The sequence below is a fragment of the Carassius gibelio genome, chromosome B1 (genome assembly GCF_023724105.1).
Source record: "Carassius gibelio isolate Cgi1373 ecotype wild population from Czech Republic chromosome B1, carGib1.2-hapl.c, whole genome shotgun sequence".
Taxonomy (NCBI): domain Eukaryota; kingdom Metazoa; phylum Chordata; class Actinopteri; order Cypriniformes; family Cyprinidae; genus Carassius; species Carassius gibelio.
In genome coordinates this window covers 32,838,183-32,861,117 of record NC_068396.1, presented here as the reverse complement: position 1 = coordinate 32,861,117, position 22,935 = coordinate 32,838,183, and the positions used below count along the sequence as shown (strand labels likewise).

The window sequence follows — 22,935 nt, the reverse complement described above, 5'->3', positions numbered from 1 at the left end:
CCAGACGGAGCTGAAGGAGCTGCTGATCTGGACACACAGTGAGTCACACTCTTTATAGCATTATAGTTGTTGAAGCGCTTGATCAGAGTCCTGAGAGAGGCTGTGTGTGTGTGTGTGATGCAGTGATCCGAGCGCTCTCTCTCTCTCTCTCTCTCTCTCCGTCAGCGGGTCGCTGCGGTTCGTCAGCCGGCCGTGGCGTGTGGTGGACGGCTCGCTCAACCGGCCCGTGTGTAAAGGCATGCTGGAGTCTCTGCTGCTCCACATCATGTCCAGCCCGGCGCTGCTGGAGGCTCAGCTGCTGCAGCACTACAGTCAGGTGCTCCAGCCGGTGGTGGTGCTGGAGCTGCTGCAGGTGACCTACACCCCTACACCTCTACACCACCCTCACAGACATTCGTTTTAATACACCACAAAAGTGTATATCACTAAATAGTTATTTTTCACCAGTGTCAAAGTCATAAAAATATAAAACTAGCCTAATTACTAATAATAATAAACTCACACTCACTGAAGACAAGGAAACAGTCAACGATTAAGAAAGAAACTAATTACAGCAATAGGAAATAAAAACTAACAGATGTATATATTTCTTCTTTTTAAAGTAATAAAACTGATTTAGTCTGGAGCAGTGAGAGTTTGATTAGCATGAATGACAGACAGCAGGAATATTAGACTGCTGTCACTTTAAGAGCTTCCTGGACTCAGTGTACTGTTACACGTGTTTTCTTTCTCTTACGACCTCTTGTGTTTACCAGGATACTTGCAAAGATGGTATTTTGACACACCAAGGTTCGTTCAAAGCCACTGACGCCAACGCCACATGAGCATTTAACCGTGATGGAGACAGTAGTCCAAAACTCTTGTGTCTGTGTAGTGTCTTGGCCACTTCACATGTTCTCAGAGAAGTGTGTGTGTGTGTGTGTGTGTGGTCAGGTCCTGGTGGATGTGGGCTGCGTGAGGAAGCGCTACACCATCCAGCAGCACAAACCGTCGCTCTTCTCCAAGCCCAGAGCGCCGCAGGTCAAAGGTCAGGCCGAGGTCAGTCTGAGGGACGCTGGGACGGTGTTTTACGAGCCGACGGTGGACTGTGTGCTCAGACTGGCGCGGGTCTTTCCTCACGAGCTCAACTGGAACAGATGGGTGCAGCTGTGTCTGCGCTCGTGAGACGAACTGTGTTTTAATATCATCATCTGTTCATACGTCTAAACAAAGACTTCTGTCCATGATGTGCCACTTCAGTTCAACATGTTCCTGGAGCAGCCAGCTGGTTTTATTTTTTTATTTTGAGAGATAACCGTGAAGAAATGCTGAATGTGAATGATTCAGAGGAAGAGGATCTGAAGCGGCTCGAAACAGATCAATTACATAATCAATGAGAAATAATTGTATGTAAAGGTCTCCCTCTGAGAAATAGCTTTATTTTAGACATTTTGGAGGTTAATCATACCACATTTGTTTAAAAGTTTACTTTAGTTTTAAGCTTGTATGTTTCATTCTTACTAATAAACAGCGTGGAAGAGCTTGTGAAAATATATCTTGTCAAGCGTGTTTGTCAGACACCACACACATCAGATGCATTTCTGCAGACTTCAGTCTCTTCAATCAAACTTTTATTCCTACAGATGTTAATCTCATTTCTCCTGGTCTTACCGTCACACAGCCAAACCCCTAAACATGGCTGTTCTGGGAGCCAGCAGGCCGTTAAAGCTGAGCTCTAGAGGAGTCTGTGTAGAGAGAGACGGTTTCACTGTTTCACAGCAGTGATGCAGAAACACATGATGCTAATGTTTACAGCGTTTCTGCAGGTCTGAGAAACCTCTTTATTCACACTTACACCAAGTCTAAAAAGCTCTTAAATCAGAGCAGAATGTCTTCAGATCATGCGGTCGAATGTATATCTTCCTCAGTGTTTTTGTTTTCCGGTTAAAATATCTAAAAAGTCCTTAAATCAAGATGCATGAATGTAAAATAAATCCTGGAAAAGTTTTACATTTAAGTTATTCTTAAAACAAGAATATCCATATGCTATCTAGTGTTTGTCAGCAGATATATTCAAGCCTTAAGCTTGGTCTTTTGTAAAATAAAGAAAGGAGCTGATATTGATTAAATTTTCCAGACTTTAAAGTGTTGCTAATAAAGTCATAGTGTTTATCACTAGACATTTACAATTAGAGAATGCAATCTCTTAGCTTGTCTTTACTGGACATTATAAACCTTTAAAAATAACTCTTAAATGTATCTTAAACCTGGCAGAAACCGTGTATGTTAATCCAGATTACATGTACAGCTTCATGTGAGCTGTAGGAGTCTCACCTGAGTCTGGTCACACACATGCTCAGTTTTCCCTTCTGTCTGAGAGTCGACCATCAGCTGCAGGAAGTCCACTCGCTTCTGCAGGAAGTGAGAAACATGCTCTGGTGACAGCTTCATTTAAAGGCTCACATCTGTCTGTTCGTGTGAAGTGTTTGTCGTACCTTCTTGTGGTCCTTGGCCACTCTTTCGGACTTGATCTTCTTTAAGGCAGCGTAGAAGAAATCTGTCACAGATGTCGGGAAGAAGGCATAATCCATTTTGTCCAGGACAGGGGTGATGAAAGGAAATAAAGCTGGGGAAGACATTGAAAAAGATTCTTATTACATTTTTGAAATGCAGGATGTTTGCAAAGTACGTTAGCTTTTTAAAAACCTGTACCTGGACGATCAACACGATGCTGTTCGTCACTAACAAACCAGCGAGTTCTCATCGATGCCACAGTATTGAGCAGCGCATGGATGTAAAAACCACCAATTCAAGATCAAATGGGATAACCTTTCACAAGTAGGAATGTGTCGATTTGTGTTTAACTATTTTTATTTTTATTAATTTGGTATGTTTCAGTTTGGGGTGATGTGTTAATTATGTGTTAAATGAGTAATACACTATATATAAGGCCAGACCTATGTGTCATCTTACACTCCGTAAATCTAAATATTTGATCAAATGAGTGAGTGAATGATTCAGTGACTCGTTCACACAAGCTGTCTTTGTTTCTGAATGCATCAGAATGTTTCTCTCTAAAACTAGTTTCTGAAATCTCAAATCAATGCTTAGATTAATTAGATTAATGAATTGGTACGTCATGTAGCCTACACCATTGGTCACTGTTCTAATATGGCAGCCCACAGAGATTTCTGTGTGTTCTGTTGAGACTTTACCGATGGTCAGGAAGAGAGGGCTGAACAGGTCAAACTTCAGCATTTTCTTGATGTTGGTCACAAATGGGTCTTTAGGGTTGTTGAGGGAGTCGATGTCGACGCTGAACGCTGTACTGGTCACCACATCCATACTGTACGCCCCGAAGAACCTGAACACATGCGGACCACAGAGAGATATTGCTCAGTTACTTTGAGCAATATATTCTTCTCTTAGTCGTGATTTTTACAGTCCACTGGTGTATTAATGACCATCACCAAAAGCAAAGAATGGTAACACTTTATTTCAAGATGTCCTTGTTACACATTACATGTACTTTACATTACGAGTCACTATTAGTGAGGTATTTGAGCACCTGTGCTCTGGTGATTAAAATGTAGTCATATTATTATCATTATCTGTTCAGATTAGAAGAAGCCATGACTCATGATATTAGTTAGACTCACTCTGTAATTTCCACGGCTTCTCCTCACGTTGCTGTTTTCCCCAGATTATCAACCAGAGTGTGAGAGTGAGTCTTCATGATACCGAACATCTAGAGCGAGGATCGCCAGTATATTATCACCATCATCATCAACTCATCTGAATCAGTAATGTCTGGACAATGCTCCAGGAAATGCCTCTTTCATATTTTAGTCTATCAAACACACACACACTTCAGCTTCAATGATTCTGTAGGTCAAACTATTATTTTTTCTTTCTGAACTGAATTTGTTGGTTCAATGATTACTTCAGGTAAGTTATTAAATAACTACAGTTGTTAATCTTGTTAACTGTTCAAACACAGATGAAGCATCAGTTATCTAATGTGTATCACTTGCTCTGAGCAGCTCAGCATGAATGAATCTGTAGTACAAATGACTAAATCTTGAGCTGAAATCTTGTCACTATTGTAACATGTAATCACTACAGATATTAACTGTTCGAGGACTATTGCATGAGGAGGACACAGATAAAGATAACAGAATAAAGCATGAATTAAGTATAATGTGAATCATTTGCTCAGTTCAGCTCCAGTCTGGGTTTCTCTCTCAGACGACTGATGGTTTATCTGTGGCATTATTAAACAGAAGAAGACATGTAAGTGACTCCAGACTCACGCACCTCCTTTAACCTCCCGCTGGTGAAGGAGGGCGAGAGGACGCTGCGGATCCTCCTCCAGTCGTCGTCTTCTACGATGGACACGGTGTCGTTATTATTATTAGAAAGAATCTAATTTTCTGCTCAAGTCCCTCTGTATTTTATAGAGCCCCAAAGTGGACACGGTGATTGAAAACAATTGTTTGCAAAACTTTTGCATTTTCTAGCTTTGTAGTCATATATAACCTTTCCTTTTTGACCATCAGCAAGGTCCATCACTCTACATTCAATGCAGATCAAATCAGTATTTGACGAGGCTGATTTAATTTCAGATGAAAATTAGTTTACCCTTCTGTTGGTGAAGAGAGAGTAGCATTCTTTAACCAGGATGGTTTTGATGATGGATAGGTCCATGATGCACAGAACAGGCTGCCTCGCATCGTAAATACTGCCAAAAAAAAACCCTCTTGATTTCAGAAGGATTTCTGTTCTCGTCTGTTCTAATCATGAATTCAGTGCAACTGTATAAATTATTCACTTCCAGAGACGTGATTCATTGAAGCTCTCAGGATCACAGAGTTTCAAACATGTTCATCATTTCATTGTTATTGAATAATTTGAGTTTGTGAACCAGATGATCACATTCTTTCATAGCTACATCATTTAGTCTCACACTCACCTCCAGACTCGTCCATACTTCTCGAAACACTCCACATCGAAAAGATGAACACCCTGAAAGAGCAGGTTATGATAAGACACTGAGAGCAGAGGAGACGAAGCTGAAGTGTGCTGGAGATCATCCATTCATTAGAGCGGATGAATCTTTAGTTAAGTCAAACTTCAGGAGCTCATCATGGGTCAGTGTTTGCTCGAACACACAGCTCACCTTTCTATATTCCAGCATGGTTCCGAAGAACGGCAGAGGTTTGGGCCCCGGGATGCCCAGCTTCTTGAAGACACCATGAGGCCAGGATCCATATCTGGAAATTACATCAGAATCTTTTAAGACAGATGTTATGACATCAGCAACAGTCACGTGTTTGAGAATCACTTTCTTCTGCTACGAAGTGTGTCCACAGACACTGTTTACTGAATCATCCCCATACAGAAATGTATTATATGACATATACATGTATATCCTGTATCAAGACTTTTACTATCTATGTGTTACCAATAAAGCTGTATCATTTTCACATACATGAAAAAAATTTAATACTTCTGGTCATTATCTGGGTAGGTGAGCAATATTACAAAATATAAAACCCCCATAGTAAAATGTGTATACAGGTATGTACATATTTTAATATCTATATTCTGAAATTTATGATATTGTTTGTTGCAAGTGTCAACGATATATATTTTATGCAAATTTAAAAAAACATGCATGCCAAAAATCTGTATGCTTTTGTAATATATCTAATACATGACATTCATGCCCCAAAATGTATTACACATTCATATTGAAAACATAGATATTTGTATGGACTAGATATGCATGTTAATATATGAAATTATTTCAGTTTTATGTTCCATGTTTTTGATTTATATGACAATGTATCTCATATGTATCACGCTGTCAGTCTCTGTTTTCCTGGGTGTTCCCTAGTGAGCTCACTTCTCCTTAGGCACTTCACCATAGGCACTTTAATTCCTCTAGTCTGGTCCTGTCTTCACAGTAATTGCACTCCAATTAAATCGCACAGGTGCTGACAATTCTTTGTCATTAGTCTCCTTTATAAATAGCTGTCCTTCTCTGTTGTTTGTATGGAGTCCTTACCCTATGTGTCATATGTTCTCATTTCCCGAGACCTACCCTTACCTTCTCGTTCCATCCGGTCCCCTCTTTTGTTTTGTTTCGTTTGTCTTCCTGGACTGTTTATTTTGTATTTACCCTTTTTGTTAATTAAACATATCTTGCAACTGGATCCTACCCTCTCCTTGTGTTTTCCCTAACACACAACGTCACAGAAGGACTCCATCACCAAGGATCCAGCGGTATGTCTGCTGCCATTTCCTCCCCAGCCAGCAAGCAGGAGAAAGGTGGCTTTGAGGGCTCTCGCCTAGTGGTGTTCCGGGGGACCAGGGGAGGTCCCTCCGGAGCAAACAGTCGAGAGGAGGTTCGGCAGCGATCTCCACGGTGGGCTCCCGTTGACCCGGGGTTCGGTTGGGGGCCGCCATTTACCCAGTATGTCCCGAGAGGAGAAAGGAGACGCAAATCGGCCGAGCCAGCACCGTTGTATCAGATGGCCACCAGTCCTGTGCTGCTGCACAAAATGTCTGCCAACCCAGCACTTGATTCCGGAATGGCCTCGGGCACCGCCTCGCCCGCCTCCGGAACAGCATCGGGCACCGCCTCGGCCTCTGGAACAGCATCGAGCACCGCCTCGGCCTCAGGCACCGCCTTGGCCTCCGGGACAGCATCGGGCACCGCCTCGGCCTCCGGAACAGCATCAGTCACCGCCTTGGCCTCCGGAACAGCATCAGTCACCGCCTCGGCCTCCGGAACAGCATCAGTCACCGCCTTGGCCTCCGGGACAGCATCGGGCACCGCCTCGGCCTCCGGAACAGCATCAGTCACCGCCTCGGCCTCCGGAACAGCATCAGTCACCGCCTCGGCCTCCGGAATAGCCTCGAACACTGCCTCGGCATCGGGCACCACCTCAGCCCCCGGAACAGCATCGGGCAACACCTCGGCCTCCGGAACAGCATCGGGCAACACCTCGGCCTCCGGAACAGCATCGGGCACCGCCTCGGCCTCCGGAACAGCATCGGGCAACACCTCGGCCTCCGGAACAGCATCGGGCAACACCTCGGCCTCCGGAACAGCATCGGGCACCACCTCAGCCCCCGGAACAGCATCGGGCAACACCTCGGCCTCCGGAACAGCATCGGGCAACACCTCGGCCTCCGGAACAGCATCGGGCACCGCCTCGGCCTCCGGAACAGCATCGGGCACCGGCATCGGGAGTGGTGTCAGGCCAGCACCGCTGCGTGGCATGGCCGCCAACCCAGCACCATGAGGCAAGATGGCCGCCAGCCCAGCGCCACAGCACAAGATGGCCGCCAGCCCAGCGCCACAGCACAAGATGGCCGCCAACCCAGCACAATGAGGCAAGATGGCAGCCAGCACAGTGCCAAAGCACAGAGTACCCACCATTCCAGCGCCACAGCACAAGATGGCCACCAGCTCAGAGCCACAGCACAAGATGGCTGACTCAACGCCTGAGTCTCCAGACAAGGTGCTACCGACTCGCCATCATGGAGGGCGGAGGAGGAGGAGACAGGCGTCTACCGTTCCTCAAAGCCCGGAGAACATTCCCGAGCGGGCCGCTGCCGTCCAGGAGGACGTTCCCAAGCGGGCAGCTGCCGTCCAGGAGGACATTCCCGAGGCCGCTCCAGAGGCCGAGGCGGTGCCCGAGACAGTTCCCGAGGCGATGCCCGATGCTGTTCCGGAGGCCGAGGCCGGTGCCCGATGCTGTTCCGGAGGCCGAGGCGGTGCCCGATGCTGTTCCGGAGGCTGAGGTGTTGCCCGTTGCTGTTCCGGGGGCTGAGGTGGTGCCCGATGCCGAGGCAGTGTTCGAGGCTGTTCCGGAGGCCGAGGCGGTGACTGATGCTGTTCCGGAGGCCGAGGCGGTGACTGATGCTGTTCCGGAGGCCAAGGCGGTGCCCGATGCTGTCCCGGAGGCCGAGGCGGTGCTCGATGCTTTTCCAGAGGCGGGCGAGGCGGTGCCCGAGGCCATTCCGGAATCAAGTCAGATTCTTGTTGACCTTCCCAAGTCAAGTCAGTTGCCCATTGACTTTCCAGAGTTGAGTCAGTTCCCGGTTGACCCTCTAGAGTCGAGTCAGGTGTTCATGGACCCTCCAGAGTCAGGGTTAGTTACCGTTGACCCTCCAGAGTCAGGGCTAGTTCCTGTTGACTTTCCAGAGTCAAGTCAGGTGCCGGTGAACTCTCCAGAGTCGAGTCAGGTGCCGGTGAACTCTCCAGAGTCGAGTCAGGTGCCGGTGAACTCTCCAGAGTCGAGTCAGGTGCCGGTGAACCCTCCAGAGTCAGGGCTAGTCACCGGTGGTCTTCAAGGACAGAGTCAAGTCACCGGTGGTCTTCGGGAGTGGTGTCGGGTCGGCACCGGTCTTTTGGAGTCCAGTGGAGGCACCATGAGATTGCCAGAGGTTCTTTCTCCCGTTGGTCGGACCACACGGATGTGGTGGTCTTCCGCTCCGCCCTGGGGGACTCTGGCATCGACCAGGAGGACGTGGTGGTCTTCCGCTCCTCCCTGGGGGACTCCGGCCTCGACCACGTGGAGGTGGTGGTCTTCCGCTCCGCCCTGGGGGGGCTTCTGCCGTGACCATATGGTGGTGATGGCCCTCTGCTCCGCACGGGAGGGCATCACATGATGTCCTTTATGGACCCATGTTTTTGTTTTCTTTTGCTTTCTATCTGTCTCCTTCTTTGGACCTGGCCCTCAGTCCCTCCCCCTGATTCTCCACTGGTCCACCACCCCCCTGGACTCCTTGTTTTGTGTTACACTTCTCCTGTCTTTGTCTTTCCATTTTACCTGGTTGTCCTGTCTTTGCCTTTCCATTATATCTGGTTCTCCTGTCTCTGTTTTCTGACCCTCCGTCCCTCCCCCTAGTCTGCCGCAGCTCCACCTCCCTCCTACCACTTTTTCTGTCGGGTTTTACTGGGTTTCAGGTGGAGCATCTGGCAGCTGCTCCGTAGGGGAGGGGGTAATGTCACGCTGTCAGTCTCCGTTTTCCTGGGTGTTCCCTAGTGAGCTCATTTCTCCTTAGGCACTTCACCATAGGCACTTTAATTCCTCTAGTCTGGTCCTGTCTTCACAGTAATTGCACTCCAATTAAATCGCACAGGTGCGGACAATCCTTTGTCATTAGTCTCCTTATATATAGCTGTCCTTCTCTGTTGTCTGTATGGAGTCCTTAACCTTTGTGTCATATGTTCTCATTTCCCGAGACCTACCCTTACCTTCTCGTTCCTCCGAGTTCCATCCGATCCCCTCTTTTGTTTTGTTTCGTTTGTCTTCCTGGACTGTTTATTTTGTATTTACCCTTTTTGTTAATTAAACATATCTTGCAATTGGATCCTACCCTCTCCTTGTGTTTTCCCTAACACACAACGTCACAATATGTAAATTTAACAGATTCACATTTATCAGATTTTTGTGTGGATTTTTATGAAGATACAACTAGAACTAATTCTTCAGTTGAAGAGAGCATCACTTACATGAACAGAAGTGTCACAAACAGTATGAGCAGAGCCCATGTTTCAGCAGAGAAGAACAGACCGTAGCTCATGGTTCCTGCTCCGGGACGCTCAGACTAAAAACACTTTATTCTGCTCTCAGATTACACATTAACCAGTGGAGAAGAGCCTCACAAACAACACGCTCACCTCTGAACACACTCACAATCACTGCTGAACTGAGCTGAACTCATCGATCCCACCACAAACACACAACACATGAGCTCTTTAAGATCTGGGTTTGTTTTGGGCAGCTGTGAAAGAGCAGCATACGATCTGATCTGATTTGGAGATGTATTTGTGGTGACTCTGCTCCATTCTAGAGTCTGTAATGTTAGTTTGAAGCTCTAGATAGAGGCGTCACTGAGTTGACCTATATTTTATTACTGTATCCTCAAGAATGTTATTGAATCAGAATGTGGCAAATTGAAGGTGTTGCTCGAGGTTTAGTAGCTCAAAAGAGTGTGTTTTAGAGATGCTGGTGTTGGATTATAGTCCATGTTTCCTGAAATCCCCAAGCTGCTGCCTTCTATTTCAGTGACTGATGGTGATGGAGGTTTGACCCACACATCAGGTCATCATGCCAGTATCCTACAGAATGAGTTTGAGCAGCTCCATAACAACATGTTATCCAGAACTAAAACGTACCGTTACAGCTTTAAAAAAAATGTTGGACTACATTTGTATTTTGGGGGGATTTATTTCCCACTCTGTTGTTGTAGTGTAGTGTTCCTGGTCCCAAAAGACCATCCTACAATAAAATAGTTTATAAATCTCTCACTATGGTATATTATCACCAAATATTGGATTCTATCTTTTTATCAACTAGGTTTTATATCAAAAAGCATAATTTGTGTATTATTAGTAGTAATTTTACATAAAATATGAAGAAATGCACAGTTTATCACAGTATTGTTCTTTAATGTTAAACAATGAAGTTTGTTTTGAGATGTTTTATCTTGTACAAAATGGCACAAAGTCACAATTATAGTGTTCATAATCAAAAAGATTTAATCCAATATTTGGTGATAATGCAGCATAATTTTCTCTTTGTACACTGAATTATTATTTAAACTCTGTATGATTGTGTAAACAGGCACCAGAGTCTCTTTAAACCAAATCCCGTAATGTAAGGTTGTATTGTACAGTGAATACAGTAATAGACATCACACACACGTCGGATACATATCTGCTTTAATTTATTTGATTCATTTCATTTCATATTTCTATTTCATTTCTTTCTAGGTTAACCTCATTTAATCAGTTTTCTCAATCATCACAAAGAAAAACCTCTAAATTAAATCTCATGGCATCATCATTTCCACTCTCTGAAAGCTCCAGATGACAGGAGAACCTGTCCAGTCTCTCAGTCTGAGTCCGAAAGACCCAGAGAATCCTCCTCTTCACTGAAGACTAGAGACTACATCTATTCTTTTATTTTAAAAGATCAATCAAACTTCCTCCTCGGACTGAAAGAGAAGCAAACAGCAGATGAACGGTGGTTCAGGAGCTGCTCTATGATGTGTTGTTGTTACAGATATCTTCTGAGAGGGAAACCTTCCGAGGCTTGAACTTGAGTTTAATGGGCTCTTTGGAAGAAAGGAGACCGCTGATGCCAAGCTCCAGAGGAACCTGTGAAGAGAAAGAGTGAGCATGAGTTAATGACTGCAGTCATCCTGGGAGACAGTGTGGAGGATCCATCTGCTCACCTGAGTCTGGTCACACACAGAGACGTCAAACCTCTGCAGGATCTCCACGATGGCCAGCTTCATGGTCACCTGAGCAAACCTCATCCCGATGCAGTTCCTGGGCCCCAGACCAAAGGGCATGTACATGTAGGGGTCGATCGACTCCTTGTTGTCTTTAGTGAACCTGGGAATGAAGCAGAAGCATTTACACAAGCACTGAGATGCTAGGTTTCAGTGTGAACTCTGTGTTTATCTGGATCTAGTTCTCTACAGAGCTGTGTTTTGTGGTTCCTGACCTCTCGGGTTTGAAGCTCTCTGGGTCGCTCCAATAATCTGGGTCTCTGTGGAGGACGTATGTGGGGATCATCACCACCATGTCTTTAGGGATAAGGAGGCCGTTGATGTCCACCGTTTTCTTACAGACCCGCTCGAGTCGACCAGCGATGGGGAACAGGCGCAGAGACTCGTTCAGAGCCGCATCCAGATACTCCATGTTCATGACGCCTTCATAATCCACCGGAGCCTTCAACACAGTTCAGAGCTTAACCTCTCAAACTCTTCTCACGTACAGATTCACTCAGTTCTCTGAGCTCTACCTTATTAGGGAAGGTCTGGTCGATCTCCTTCTGCAGTTTCTTCATGGCCTCTGGGTTGGTTGCCAGATTGTAGAAGAAGAAGGACAGAGTGCTGCTGCTGGTCTCGTACCCGGCGAAGATGAAGATCATGGACTGTGAGAGGATCTCGTGGTCACTCAGACCTGCACAGGACACTGTGTGAGGAATGTTTCTTCAAATACAGCACAAGATCATTCTGAGATGCTTTACCTTTCTCTGGGTGTTCCTCGCTGCTTCCATGCTCAGTTTTCCCTTCTGTCTGAGAGTCGACCATCAGCTGCAGGAAGTCCACTCGCTTCTGCAGGAAGTGAGAAACATGCTCTGGTGACAGCTTCATTTAAAGGCTCACATCTGTCTGTTCGCGTGAAGTGTTTGTCGTACCTTCTTGTGGTCCTTGGCCACTCTTTCGGACTTGATCTTCTTTAAGGCAGCGTAGAAGTAATCTGTCACAGATGTCGGGAAGAAGGCATAATCCATTTTGTCCAGGACAGGTGTGATGAAAGGAAATAAAGCTGGGGAAGACATTGAAAAAGGTCACAACATTTCCTACACTAAACACTGTTGAACTGACAGAACTAGTTGAGCTGTTTACCGGTGAACAAGAACAGAGGGTTCAGAAAGTCAAACTTCAGCATTTTCTTGATGTTGGTCACAAATGGGTCTTTAGGGTTGTTGAGGGAGTCGATGTCGACGCTGAACGCTGTGCTGGTCACCACATCCATACTGTACGCCCCGAAGAACCTGAACACATTCAGACCACAGAGAGATATTGCCATCTGATAAACTTATAACCTATATTCTCTATAAATAGTGAATGTTCTCCATGAATATTATCAGTCTGTATAGGTTATTGTAGGTTATAGTTGAGGCATTTGAACACCTTTGGTCTGTAATTACAGTGATTTATTGCAGCTCTGTTCTTATCTATTAAGATAACAACAGGCCATATGTAATATTATGTAAGAATCTTGAATGTGTGTCTCACTCTTTAATATCCACGGCTTCTCCTCGCGTTGCTGTTTTCCCCAGATTATCAACCAGAGTGTGAGAGTGAGTCTTCATGATACCGAACATCTAGAGCAAGGATCGCCAGTATATTATCATCATCATCATCATCAGCTCAAACCATCTCCATCACACACAGTTTTTCTGTGCCATTATTATGTATGTGTGAGTGACTCCAGACTCACGCACCTCCTTTAACCTCCCGCTGGTGAAGGAGGGCGAGAGGACGCTGCGGATCCTCCTCCAGTCGTCGTCTTCTACGATGGACACGGCGTCGTACAGCGGCCCATTCAGGCGTAAATTCTGCCGGTTCAGAGAACAAACCCAGATGAAACCACAACACAAACACAAACACATACTGTTCCAGCGGCCCTAAAACATCCCAGTCATGCAGATTTATTATTATTAGAAAGAATATAATTTTCTGCTCAAGTCCCTCTGTATTTTATAGAGCCCCAAAGTGGACATGGTGACTAAAAACAATTGCTTGCAAAACCTCTGCATTTTCTTGCTTTGTGAGCAAATATAACCTTTCCTTTTTTTTGGTTATCAGTAATGTCAACATTCAGGGCAGATCAAATCAGTATTTGACGAGGCTGATTTAATTTCAGATGAAGATGATTTTACCCTTCTGTTGGTGAAGAGAGAGTAGCATTCTTTAACCAGGATGGTTTTGATGATGGATAGGTCCATGATGCACAGAACAGGCTGCCTCGCATCGTAAATACTGCCAGAACCACAAGCAATATTAACATCAAATTGAGAACAATCATTCAGTTCATTATAATAATGACTTTTTAACAGTTCAGTATTGCGTAATGACCATCATTGTCTGCTCTGATTCTTCATTACAGATCTTATGAATCTTGTCAATGATCTCATAAAGACAGTGTCAAACCATCAGTCATATTTATCATTTAGTTTCAAAGTGTCGTCATCTGAATCAGCTCTGTTTCATTTGTGTCAGATGTTCTTTACTTTGAGACTGATCTCTGAGGCTTCATCGTTTAGTCTCACACTCACCCCCAGACTCGTCCGTTCTTCTTGAAACACTCCATATCGAAGTTGTGAAACCCCTGAAAATAACAGATGTGTTCACATTTAGAGAAGAATCTAAAAAGTCACCAAAGAAACACTGTGAGAAGAACATCCAGATTCACATCACATTCCTTCAATAAAGGGAGCAGATCTGAACTGAAGACTGACGGAAAATCAGGAGATCATCAACATCCAAATGTGTCCAAAGCTCAGTTTAACATAATATCACACCTTTCTATATTCCAGCATGGTTCCGAAGAACGGCAGAGGTTTGGGCCCCGGGATCCCCAACTTCTTGAAGACACCATGAGGCCAGGATCCATATCTGGAAATGACATCAGAACCAAATGAATATTTTAGACAGATATTATGACATTCACAACAGCAGCTTTTGCTACTGATTGCTTTGAGTTTTTAAACTGTTAGACCTTTGACAGAAGACGACTGTAATTCTTCAAACTCATTACTTACTGACTCATTCTTATTAAGATTCCAGACCTAGAACTAGTTCTTCAGTTGAAGAGAGCATCACTTACATGAACAGAAGTGTCACAAACAGTATGAGCAGAGCCCATGTTTCAGCAGAGAAGAACAGACCGTAGCTCATGGTTCCTGCTCCGGGACGCTCAGACTAAACACTGGCAGCGAGCAGCAGCAGCAGCTTTATTCTGCTGTCAGATTACACATTAACTAGTGGAGAAGAGCCTCACAAACCCTCCCACAGCGTCACGCTCACCTCTGAACACACTCACTTCTGTTCATCAAACCACAGCAGCACCATCATGGTTACATAAACCACCAGGACTAGTCTAACAGCTACCAAACACAGCTCAAACATGATTCATTCTGTTACATAACCACATAGATTGGTCAAATTTGATGTAATTTCATACATGTCAGTGTGGCTTTCATTCAAATGTAATTTATCATATGAATGTAAGTGTCATGCAAATATAACTAAGAAACATCATGTCTCCTGAAGCAGCATCTGACCAGTTTTCCTCCAGTATTTTCACAGTGCAGAAGCTGTGATGTTTGGTTTTGTTGGATGTTCTGGACTGTGTTCATAGGTGCATTGCTGTAATGAAATGTTTATTTCATCTCTTTAACCTGAATTAGGAGTGTGGCATATTTAGCATGAGTCTTTTTAAACCAAATTAGTGTGTGACTCTTCGGCCTCATATTTTATGGCTCCTCTTTCTTGGATAATGGTCATGTTTTCAGCTTCTGTCAATCAGTCACTGACAGTGATGAGGTTTTGACACGCACATGACATCATGGTGTTGTGCACTTACTCTATAGAGTGAGCTTGATAAGATTAGCATGTGTACATGAATTCATTTCATAACTCATTTGCTTTGGCTGAATGTAAACGTAGCATATTCAGGGGTTCACAGTTCTCCATCAATCATAGAAACCAGCAATGTGATCCAGTGGCTCGTGGGACTGTTATAGATGCTCTGTTTTTCTCTCTAAACCGTATTTGATTTTGCAAACAGAAACCAGAGTCCATTCCGGCCCTCATTGAGGAAATTATTTTCCCACTCTGTGCAGAAGAATGGAGGAGGAGGAGTGAACAGCTTGTGTTTTACGGCTCTCAGGTTGCGTGTTTATGAGTATGCAGTTGTTCCCGGGGCAGGTCTGGGCATGTTCTCCGGGGAATGTGGGAAATTACCTGTTAGACGATACAGGTGACCTATATGTCATTCATGCAACAACTGTAATCTGACCCAAATAATGACTGTTTCTAAACAGATTTCCAAGACACTACTCCTGTCACGATCGGGACACAGGAAAACACAGAGAGAGATCCAAGTGCAGGTATGTTTTTATTGGGGTAATCCAATTAGAAATCCAGTCCAGGCAGGGGTCAAAACCAAAATAGCCAATGAAACATAAACAGACACTAAACACACGTCAAGAACAAGACTTAGAATAGTCGTGAAAACTACAAGGACTCTGTGACACATACTAAAACAGACGGGGTATACATACACAGGGAAATGACAATGCTAATGGGGAATTGGCTATGTGCAATAATTAATGACCAGTGACAGCTGAGTGCAATAAGTAGACAGAGATCGTGGGGAATGTGGTTCAGGAAGTGACAGACACCGTGGGGAAGGAGGACATCTAGTGCTTCACCAGGGAACACAAACCAGACACTGACAACCCCCACCTCTACGGAGCGGCTACCAGATGCTCCAAAACGAGACTGACAAAACAGGAGACCAGGAGGGCGGTGGACAGGTGGAGGCTTAGGGGGAGGGACGGAGGGCCAGGTAAAATGTGGAAAACAGAGACAAGAAGAACATGTAAATTAGGGAAACAGAGACCAGAAGTGCAAACACAAAAACAGGGAGCCCAGGAGGGAGGTGGACCGGCAGAGGATCAGGGGGAGGGACAGAGGGCCAGGCTCACAGAGGGGAACAGGGACAGGAAGTGAAAAAAAAAAAAAAAAAAAAAAACAGCCCCCCAGGGTGGAGCAGAAGACCACCACGTCCGTGTGGTCAAGATGGAAGTCCCCCAGGGCGGAGCAAAAAACCACCACATCTGCGCGGTCGAGACAGAAGCTCACCAGGACGGCGCAGAAGACCACCACAGTGGGATCAAATTGACAGGAGAGCAAGTCTGGGTAGGCAAGTCTGAAACAGAAAACATGAACAAGTTAAGGGTAGCCCCCATGGCCAAGACAGGATCAGTCCAGCGTTCAGAGAGTTCGGATGAGATGTGACGAGGCTCTGGAAGTTTCGCAGAGGTGAGGAGAGATTCTGGTAGTTCCGCCGAGACGAGGAGAGGCTCTAGCAGTTCAGCAGAGATGTGGAGAGGCTCTGGTAATCCCATGGTGTTTAGACTGGATTCCAGAAGACCAATGGTGACTTGCCTTTGTTCGTGAAGATCAATGGTGACTTGCCTTTGTTCGTGAAGATCAATGCTGACTTGCCTTTGCCCATGAAGATAGTCAGTGACTTGACCTTGCCCATGAAGAACACTGGTGAAATTCATGGACAAAGGCAAATCACCAGTGACTTGGCTTGACTCCGGAGTGTCAACGGTGACTAGCCCTGACTCTGGAAGGTCAACGGTGACTAGCCCTGACTCTGGAAGGTCAACGGTGACTAGCCCTGACTCTGGAAGGCTGGCGGCCACCTTGTGCAGTGGCTCTGGGTGGGTGGCCACCTTGTGCAGTGGCGCTGGGTTGGCAGCCATTTTGTACTGTGGCGCTGGCTTGGCAGACATGACGTGAACGGTCTTTTGAATCTCTAGGATTTTGGACAGCATAGAGAAATAATCAAAAAAATGTTTCAGCGGCCATCTTGGGCAGTGGCACTGGGTTGGTGGTCATCTTGTGCTGTGGCGCTGGACTTGCAGCCATCATGGGCTGTGGCGCTGGCTCGGCTGACGTGCGCTTCCTCTCCCTTCTCCGTCCGCCATGGTGAGACGGCGGCTCTGATCCGTCCCACACGAGCCCCGGGTCGAAGGGGGGCCGTGGTGGAGAGCGATGCTGAACCTCCTCTCAACCACTCACTCCTCGGCGACCTCCCCTGGTCCCGCGAAACACGACGAGGCGGGTTCCTTCAAACCGACTCCTTCCCTCCCGCTCGGTGGCTGGGGAAGAAAAATCAACCGACATACCGCTGGATCTTGTGTGTGACGGAGTCCTTCTTTCACGATCGGGACACAGGAAAACACAGAGAGAAATCCAAGTGCAGGTATGTCTTTATTGGGGTAATCCAATTCGAAATCCAGTCCAGGCAGGGGTCAAAACCAAAATAGCCAATGAAACATAAACAGTCACTAAACACATGGCAAGAACAAGACTTAGAATAGTTGTGAAAACTACAAGGACTCTGTGACACATACTAAAACAGACAGGGTATACATACACAGGGAAATGACAATGCTAATGGGGAATTGGCTGTGTGCAATGATTAATGACCAGTGACAGCTGAGTGCAATGAGGAGACAGAGATTGTGGGGAATGTGGTTCAGGAAGTGACAGACACCGTGGGGAAGGAGGACATCTAGTAGTTAACCAGGGAACACAAACCAGACACTGTGACAACTCCGATCTGCCACACATGAAAGGTCACCTTTGCTATGCTAATTATGGGGTACTTACAGTTTTTTTTTCAATTGTTTACACATAATTTTGAAAACGGAGTTCTTTTTGTCAAAATATAAATCACAATTATCCAAACACCACAATCAATTAGCAATTTTAATTTTGGCCAGACATTCTTACTGTATGTAAGAGACAATTTAGGTGACAAAAATATAGTGAGAAACTCACATTATTCGTGATTTGTTTTGAGATAGAAGGAGAATGTAGACAAATACTGTAGGCCTACTATAACCTTACCAAGCACTCCACAACACTTGATGCTGCAGACTGAATATTTCAAGTTTTTTTCAATACTTACAGTATTTCTTACCATAATCAGTTACAGTAATCAACCAACAATGATATCAATTACTGTAAACAAATAAAATCTATTGACAAATAAAAATTACTGCATGAATTACGGTACATACACTTTGACTCTGAAGAAAAGTAAAGGAAAAAGAAATGAAAGAAAACTACTGTAAAAGCAACAAGAATACTGTAACTATCCGTCCCTCCATCTGGCTGGATTAGGCCATAAGATTTCATCCACATCACAGGCTATGTCTTCATTGGCAAGGCACCGTTGGAAGAATCACCTTGTGTGAGGAATCCACCCCTGCACTGAAGCTGCTTCAATAAGATCACATGCCTGTTCCATGGCCTGAATGAGGGGCAAATGATCATAAGGCTGCAGGTCACATACATTCCACCACCACGCTGAAAAAAATTCTTCTATAGGATTCAGGAAGGGGGAGTATGGGGGAAGGTATAAAACTTCAAAATCAGGGTGATCATGGAACCAGTTCTGGACTGGAGCAGCCCGATGAAATGAGACATTGTCCCAAACGACAATGTACCGCATCTGTTGTACCACTGCTGTGACAATCTCATGCAATCGGTCAAGAAATGCAAGTATCAGATTTGCATTATAGGGTACCAGATTTGCATGGTGGTGGAGGACCCCATTTTGTGTGATAGCAGCGCAAAGGGTGATGTTACCCCCTCGCTGCCCTGGCACATTGGTGATTGCCCTGTGTCCAATTACATTTCTCCCTTTTCTTGTTTTTGCAAGGTTAAATCCAGCCTCATCCACATATATAAATTCATGTTGAATTTCAGCAGCATCCATTTGCAAGACTCTCTGAAACACATTAAAGAAAATAGGATGCTATTTTCTATCTATAGCACAGTATTTTTTGTGCCAGAACATTATGAGCAGTGCATGATACCACACCATAGTCAGATGAACAATGCATACCTCCACATACTCATTGCGCAGATGTTTCACTCTCTCTGAATTTCTGTCAAATGGTACCCGATACAGTTGCTTCATGTATATTTGATTTTTCTTTAGGATTCGACGTAATGTTGACAGAGAGACTCGTTGGATGTTATTGAAAATATTGTCATCATTGATGATATTGCCTTGGATTTCTCGTAGCCTGATACAATTATTGGCCAAAACCATGTTCACAATGGCGGCCTCTTGTGCATGACTAAACATAGGACCCCTTCCACCTTGGTGTCCTCGACCCTCAATCCTATGTAAAAAAAAAAAAAAAAAAGGATATAGATAGATAGATAGATAGATAGATAGATCTATCTATCTATCTATCTATCTATCTATCTATCTATCTATCTATCTATCTATCTATAGCCTACTGTCAAATGTCACAGTTAACAATATTGATTATACAAGCTTCAGTTTCAATGTATACTGTGTGGTTAGCTTACCTGTTTTCTCCATGAAATGTCTGAATTACTGATGCAAAAGTATTTCTGATGAGATCTGGTTGAGTCTTTGTCCAGCTTCCATCAGTGTCAGTCAATGGTTGATAACATGGTCAATAAGTGTTGCACGGATTTCTCGAGTCAAATTTGGTCCTCGTCTTCTTTGTTCAGGTTCTATCACCTCAAGTCCTTCTCTACCTCTTCCTCTACCTAGGTGTCCTCTTCTACCTCCTTCTCCTCTTCCTCTACCTTCTCCTCTACCTATGCCTCTTCCTCTACCGCCTTCATCTCCTCTTTGAGCTCCCCCTCTCACTCTCACTCTCACTCTCTCTCTCTCTCACTCTCTCTCTCACTCTCTCTCACTCTCTCTCTCACTGTCTCTCACTCTCACTCTCACTCTCTCACTCTCACTCTCACTCTCACTCTTCTTCTTCTTCTTCTTCTTCTTCTAACTCCTTCCATTTTTGTTGAAGACAAACCTGCTGCCTTTTATAGCACACCGGATTGCTGCATTTTCAAATTAGCACATGTGTGCTTCCATACCTGGTAGATGTGTTTATACAATTCGTTCATTAGTGTGGTAATTGGCAATCGGTTTTGTAATCACAAGGAAGTAACCTCACAATCCTTATCTGTGTCTAAGGTGTGAAAATGTGTGTAGAGTTTTACAAATCACTGTGTGTAATGTTTTGCAAAAAAGCTGAAGCAGACATTGGGTCTCATTCATGAAACACGAGCAGAACGAATTTTTGTGTAAATCGTGTGTAAAGTGGTTCTGGCGTAAAATTTCGGATTCATTAAAATGTTCGTATTTTCCAAATGTTAGTTGGTACGAAAGAAATCTACACCTGCTCCCAGCTACGCGTAAATAGTGCGTTTAACATCTGAACATTTTGCTCATTAATACGGCTGAATTTTAATTCACCTTAATCAGGTACATATTTACACAGCATTTTGAAAAAAAAAATATTATATAAAGTAATTACATACGGTTTTTCTTTTTACTTTTATTATGAGAGTAGCCTAGTAGTATGTAGATATGCTCGATGATGATGGTGGTCCTCCTCCAGTTTGAATACGATTTTTTCGAAGTGAACTAATTTGTTTTTTTGCTGTCAAGCTTCATGTTGAACCATTTTCTTTTCACTTCTGGGACTGTTCGATTAACAGAAGAAACTCCATTAACAGCATCTGTAATATGCTGCCTAGCTTCCTTTTTTTAGGACCTGATAGTACGCCACTATGTACGCTTGAAAATAAAATGTGGCGTTTTGAATGAACTTCTGATAATAAAACTTCAATTTCTGCAGCTGAGAAATTGTTATTTTTCATTCGCTTTTGAGAAGACACGTTGAAATCCTTCATTTGGTGTCATAATATGATGCTCATATATAGTTGTCTGTCGGATTTAATGGGCGGGATTTATGGTAATTGAGAATGAGCGTGCACGCGCGTCCCATTTACGACTGATTGGAATTCATTAACACACACACACATTTCACTATCACATCTGACGTTTACGAAGTATTTGTGAATCAGGAGAAGAGTTTTCGGGAAGGTCTCTTTACGCGCAAATCACTCCCATATTTACTCATATATTTACGAATGTTTCATGAATGAGACCCATTGTGTGTAATGTTGTGCAAATCTATGGAGGTGTTTTGCTCATTGGAGTAAAATTTTGCTACTTGTGTGGAACTTTTAATTTTAGTGTGTAAACAATCGTAAAGAACTATAAAAATATAAATATATTTACATTGCAGTTCTTGCACATAAGAATTAGTGAATACACAAACATTAAAACACACTATTTTTTTTACTGTTTACACAGAAAAATCTCCAGTGTTAATTTAACACTCTGAATGTAAAGTCTGTGGACTCATATAAACTCTGAAGCAGTGTTAAAAGTAAAACACTGAAGCAGAGTTGAAGTTAATGAGATAATTATGAATTTAATTGGGTCATGATTGAGCATTATTGAAGACACCAGATGTTAACAAGCAGAATCACCAAACGAGAAAATAACAATTTGTGTGTCACCATTATAGTGGTCAGTGTTTGCTTTAGTTGTGATCTTGAACCTTCAGTTATTTACTTTAGATTTTGTGTTGCTGTGGTAACAGAATTATAACATACAGACCAGAGCAAAGGCAATCATGTGGTGTTGATTGTGGTTTGAACTAATTGTCATGTAGTGATCTGAATGAGTGAGTTCAGGTTTCATTAATGTATACATAAATTAAGTGGGAAAAACAAAGATAGCAATCCATCATTTTTGGCACAATATGACATGTTTTTAAAAGTTAGTTCTACATAAAGTAAAAAATCTTCAGTTTAGAAACACAGACATCAAGAATCAGCGTGAGCATCACAACAATGGTGACCATCAAATAGCATGTTGTAGCCAATAAAAACTCGTCCATGGCTCCCATCATGCATTGCGGCCTGAATAAATTATGAGCTGAACTGTCTTTTTAACTTTTTTTTTTAAAAAAAGTTAACATAAAAGTTAACATAAAAATTTTGCTGTTTTTATGTGAATTTTTAGTATCTAGTTTTGTGATGTTCAGAGTAGATCTGTTTATCTGAATATGCTGTTTGTCACCGTTGTTGAGATTCATACTCTGATTCTTGTTATCGGTGCGTGCCTAAAATAAAGACTCTTTAATAAAAAAAAAAACCCACTTGCAAGAGATGCCTACAAAATGAATACAAAATGCAGACGCTTTCATTGTGGAATCAAAGCTGTTACAATCAATAATGGAAGTTTTATTTGGAGAAAACACTATAAATAAGTTCAGTAACCCAGGTCAAACAACGATTACATTAAAACGTAATCATCACCACCCGATGACTTTTGCTCTTGACTTCCAAAACAAATTTTCTAAGTAAAAAGCCACAAGCAAAGATCCCAACTAAAGCAAACACTGACCACTATAATGGTGACACACAGATTTTCTCGTTTGGTGAGTTTGCTTGTTAACATCGGGTGTCTTCAATAATGCTCAATCATGACTCAATTAATTTCGTAATTATCTCATTAACTGCTTCAGTGTTTATGTGTGTCCACACTCAGAGTGTTAAATTAACACTGGGGATTTTGCTGTGTAGCTGATAATTAGTTAATGAATGCCCAAAATATTTTGCAACCCAGAGATTTTTTTGCAAATATAAAATATAAATGCAATATAAAATACTATAAAGTAATTTATTTTTTTGTAC

At 43.6% G+C, this 22,935-nt stretch overlaps 3 protein-coding genes and 1 long non-coding RNA gene across 6 annotated transcripts in view; 2 read left to right on the top strand and 2 right to left on the bottom strand.

The window, feature by feature from the left end:
- Positions 1-1,532, top strand: part of LOC127949392 (general transcription factor 3C polypeptide 1) — an 18,820-nt gene extending 17,288 nt beyond the window's left edge. For both annotated transcript variants that reach the window (XM_052546523.1, XM_052546522.1), the window contains exons 34-36: positions 5-38; positions 166-352; positions 934-1,532. In XM_052546523.1, the coding sequence (XP_052402483.1) occupies positions 5-38; positions 166-352; positions 934-1,164 (452 nt within the window). In that variant the 3' untranslated portion in view covers positions 1,165-1,532. The remainder of the gene's footprint in view (positions 1-4; positions 39-165; positions 353-933) is intronic.
- Positions 1,533-3,685: 2,153 nt separating this feature from the next.
- On the bottom strand, positions 3,686-9,645 carry LOC127949558 (cytochrome P450 3A27-like). Its single transcript, XM_052547010.1, has 6 exons — positions 9,512-9,645; positions 5,159-5,252; positions 4,952-5,004; positions 4,621-4,720; positions 4,297-4,364; positions 3,686-3,829 (listed from the first exon to the last, which is right to left on the bottom strand). The coding sequence occupies exons 1-5, from the start codon at positions 9,580-9,582 to the stop codon at positions 4,302-4,304; spliced, it is 381 nt and encodes a 126-aa protein (XP_052402970.1). The 5' UTR covers positions 9,583-9,645; the 3' UTR covers positions 3,686-3,829; positions 4,297-4,301.
- Positions 9,646-10,706: 1,061 nt separating this feature from the next.
- Positions 10,707-14,565, bottom strand: LOC127949467 (cytochrome P450 3A30-like). 2 transcript variants are annotated; one of them, XM_052546802.1, is made up of 13 exons: positions 14,411-14,565; positions 14,106-14,199; positions 13,860-13,912; positions 13,464-13,563; positions 13,026-13,139; positions 12,817-12,905; positions 12,424-12,572; positions 12,213-12,343; positions 12,042-12,129; positions 11,814-11,974; positions 11,514-11,740; positions 11,239-11,401; positions 10,707-11,161 (listed from the first exon to the last, which is right to left on the bottom strand). In XM_052546802.1, exons 1-13 carry the CDS (start codon positions 14,479-14,481, stop codon positions 11,045-11,047), a joined length of 1,557 nt encoding a protein of 518 aa, XP_052402762.1. In that variant the 5' UTR covers positions 14,482-14,565; the 3' UTR covers positions 10,707-11,044. The 2 variants fall into 2 exon arrangements, with proteins under 2 accessions (XP_052402762.1, XP_052402763.1); XM_052546803.1 differs by lacking the exon at positions 14,411-14,565 and adding an exon at positions 14,346-14,370.
- A 125-nt stretch (positions 14,566-14,690) lies between these two features.
- On the top strand, positions 14,691-19,539 carry LOC127949584 (uncharacterized). Its single transcript, XR_008152381.1, has 3 exons — positions 14,691-15,565; positions 15,630-15,695; positions 19,337-19,539. It is a non-coding gene; the product is annotated as an uncharacterized LOC127949584 (long non-coding RNA).
- The last annotated feature ends 3,396 nt before the right edge of the window (positions 19,540-22,935 follow it).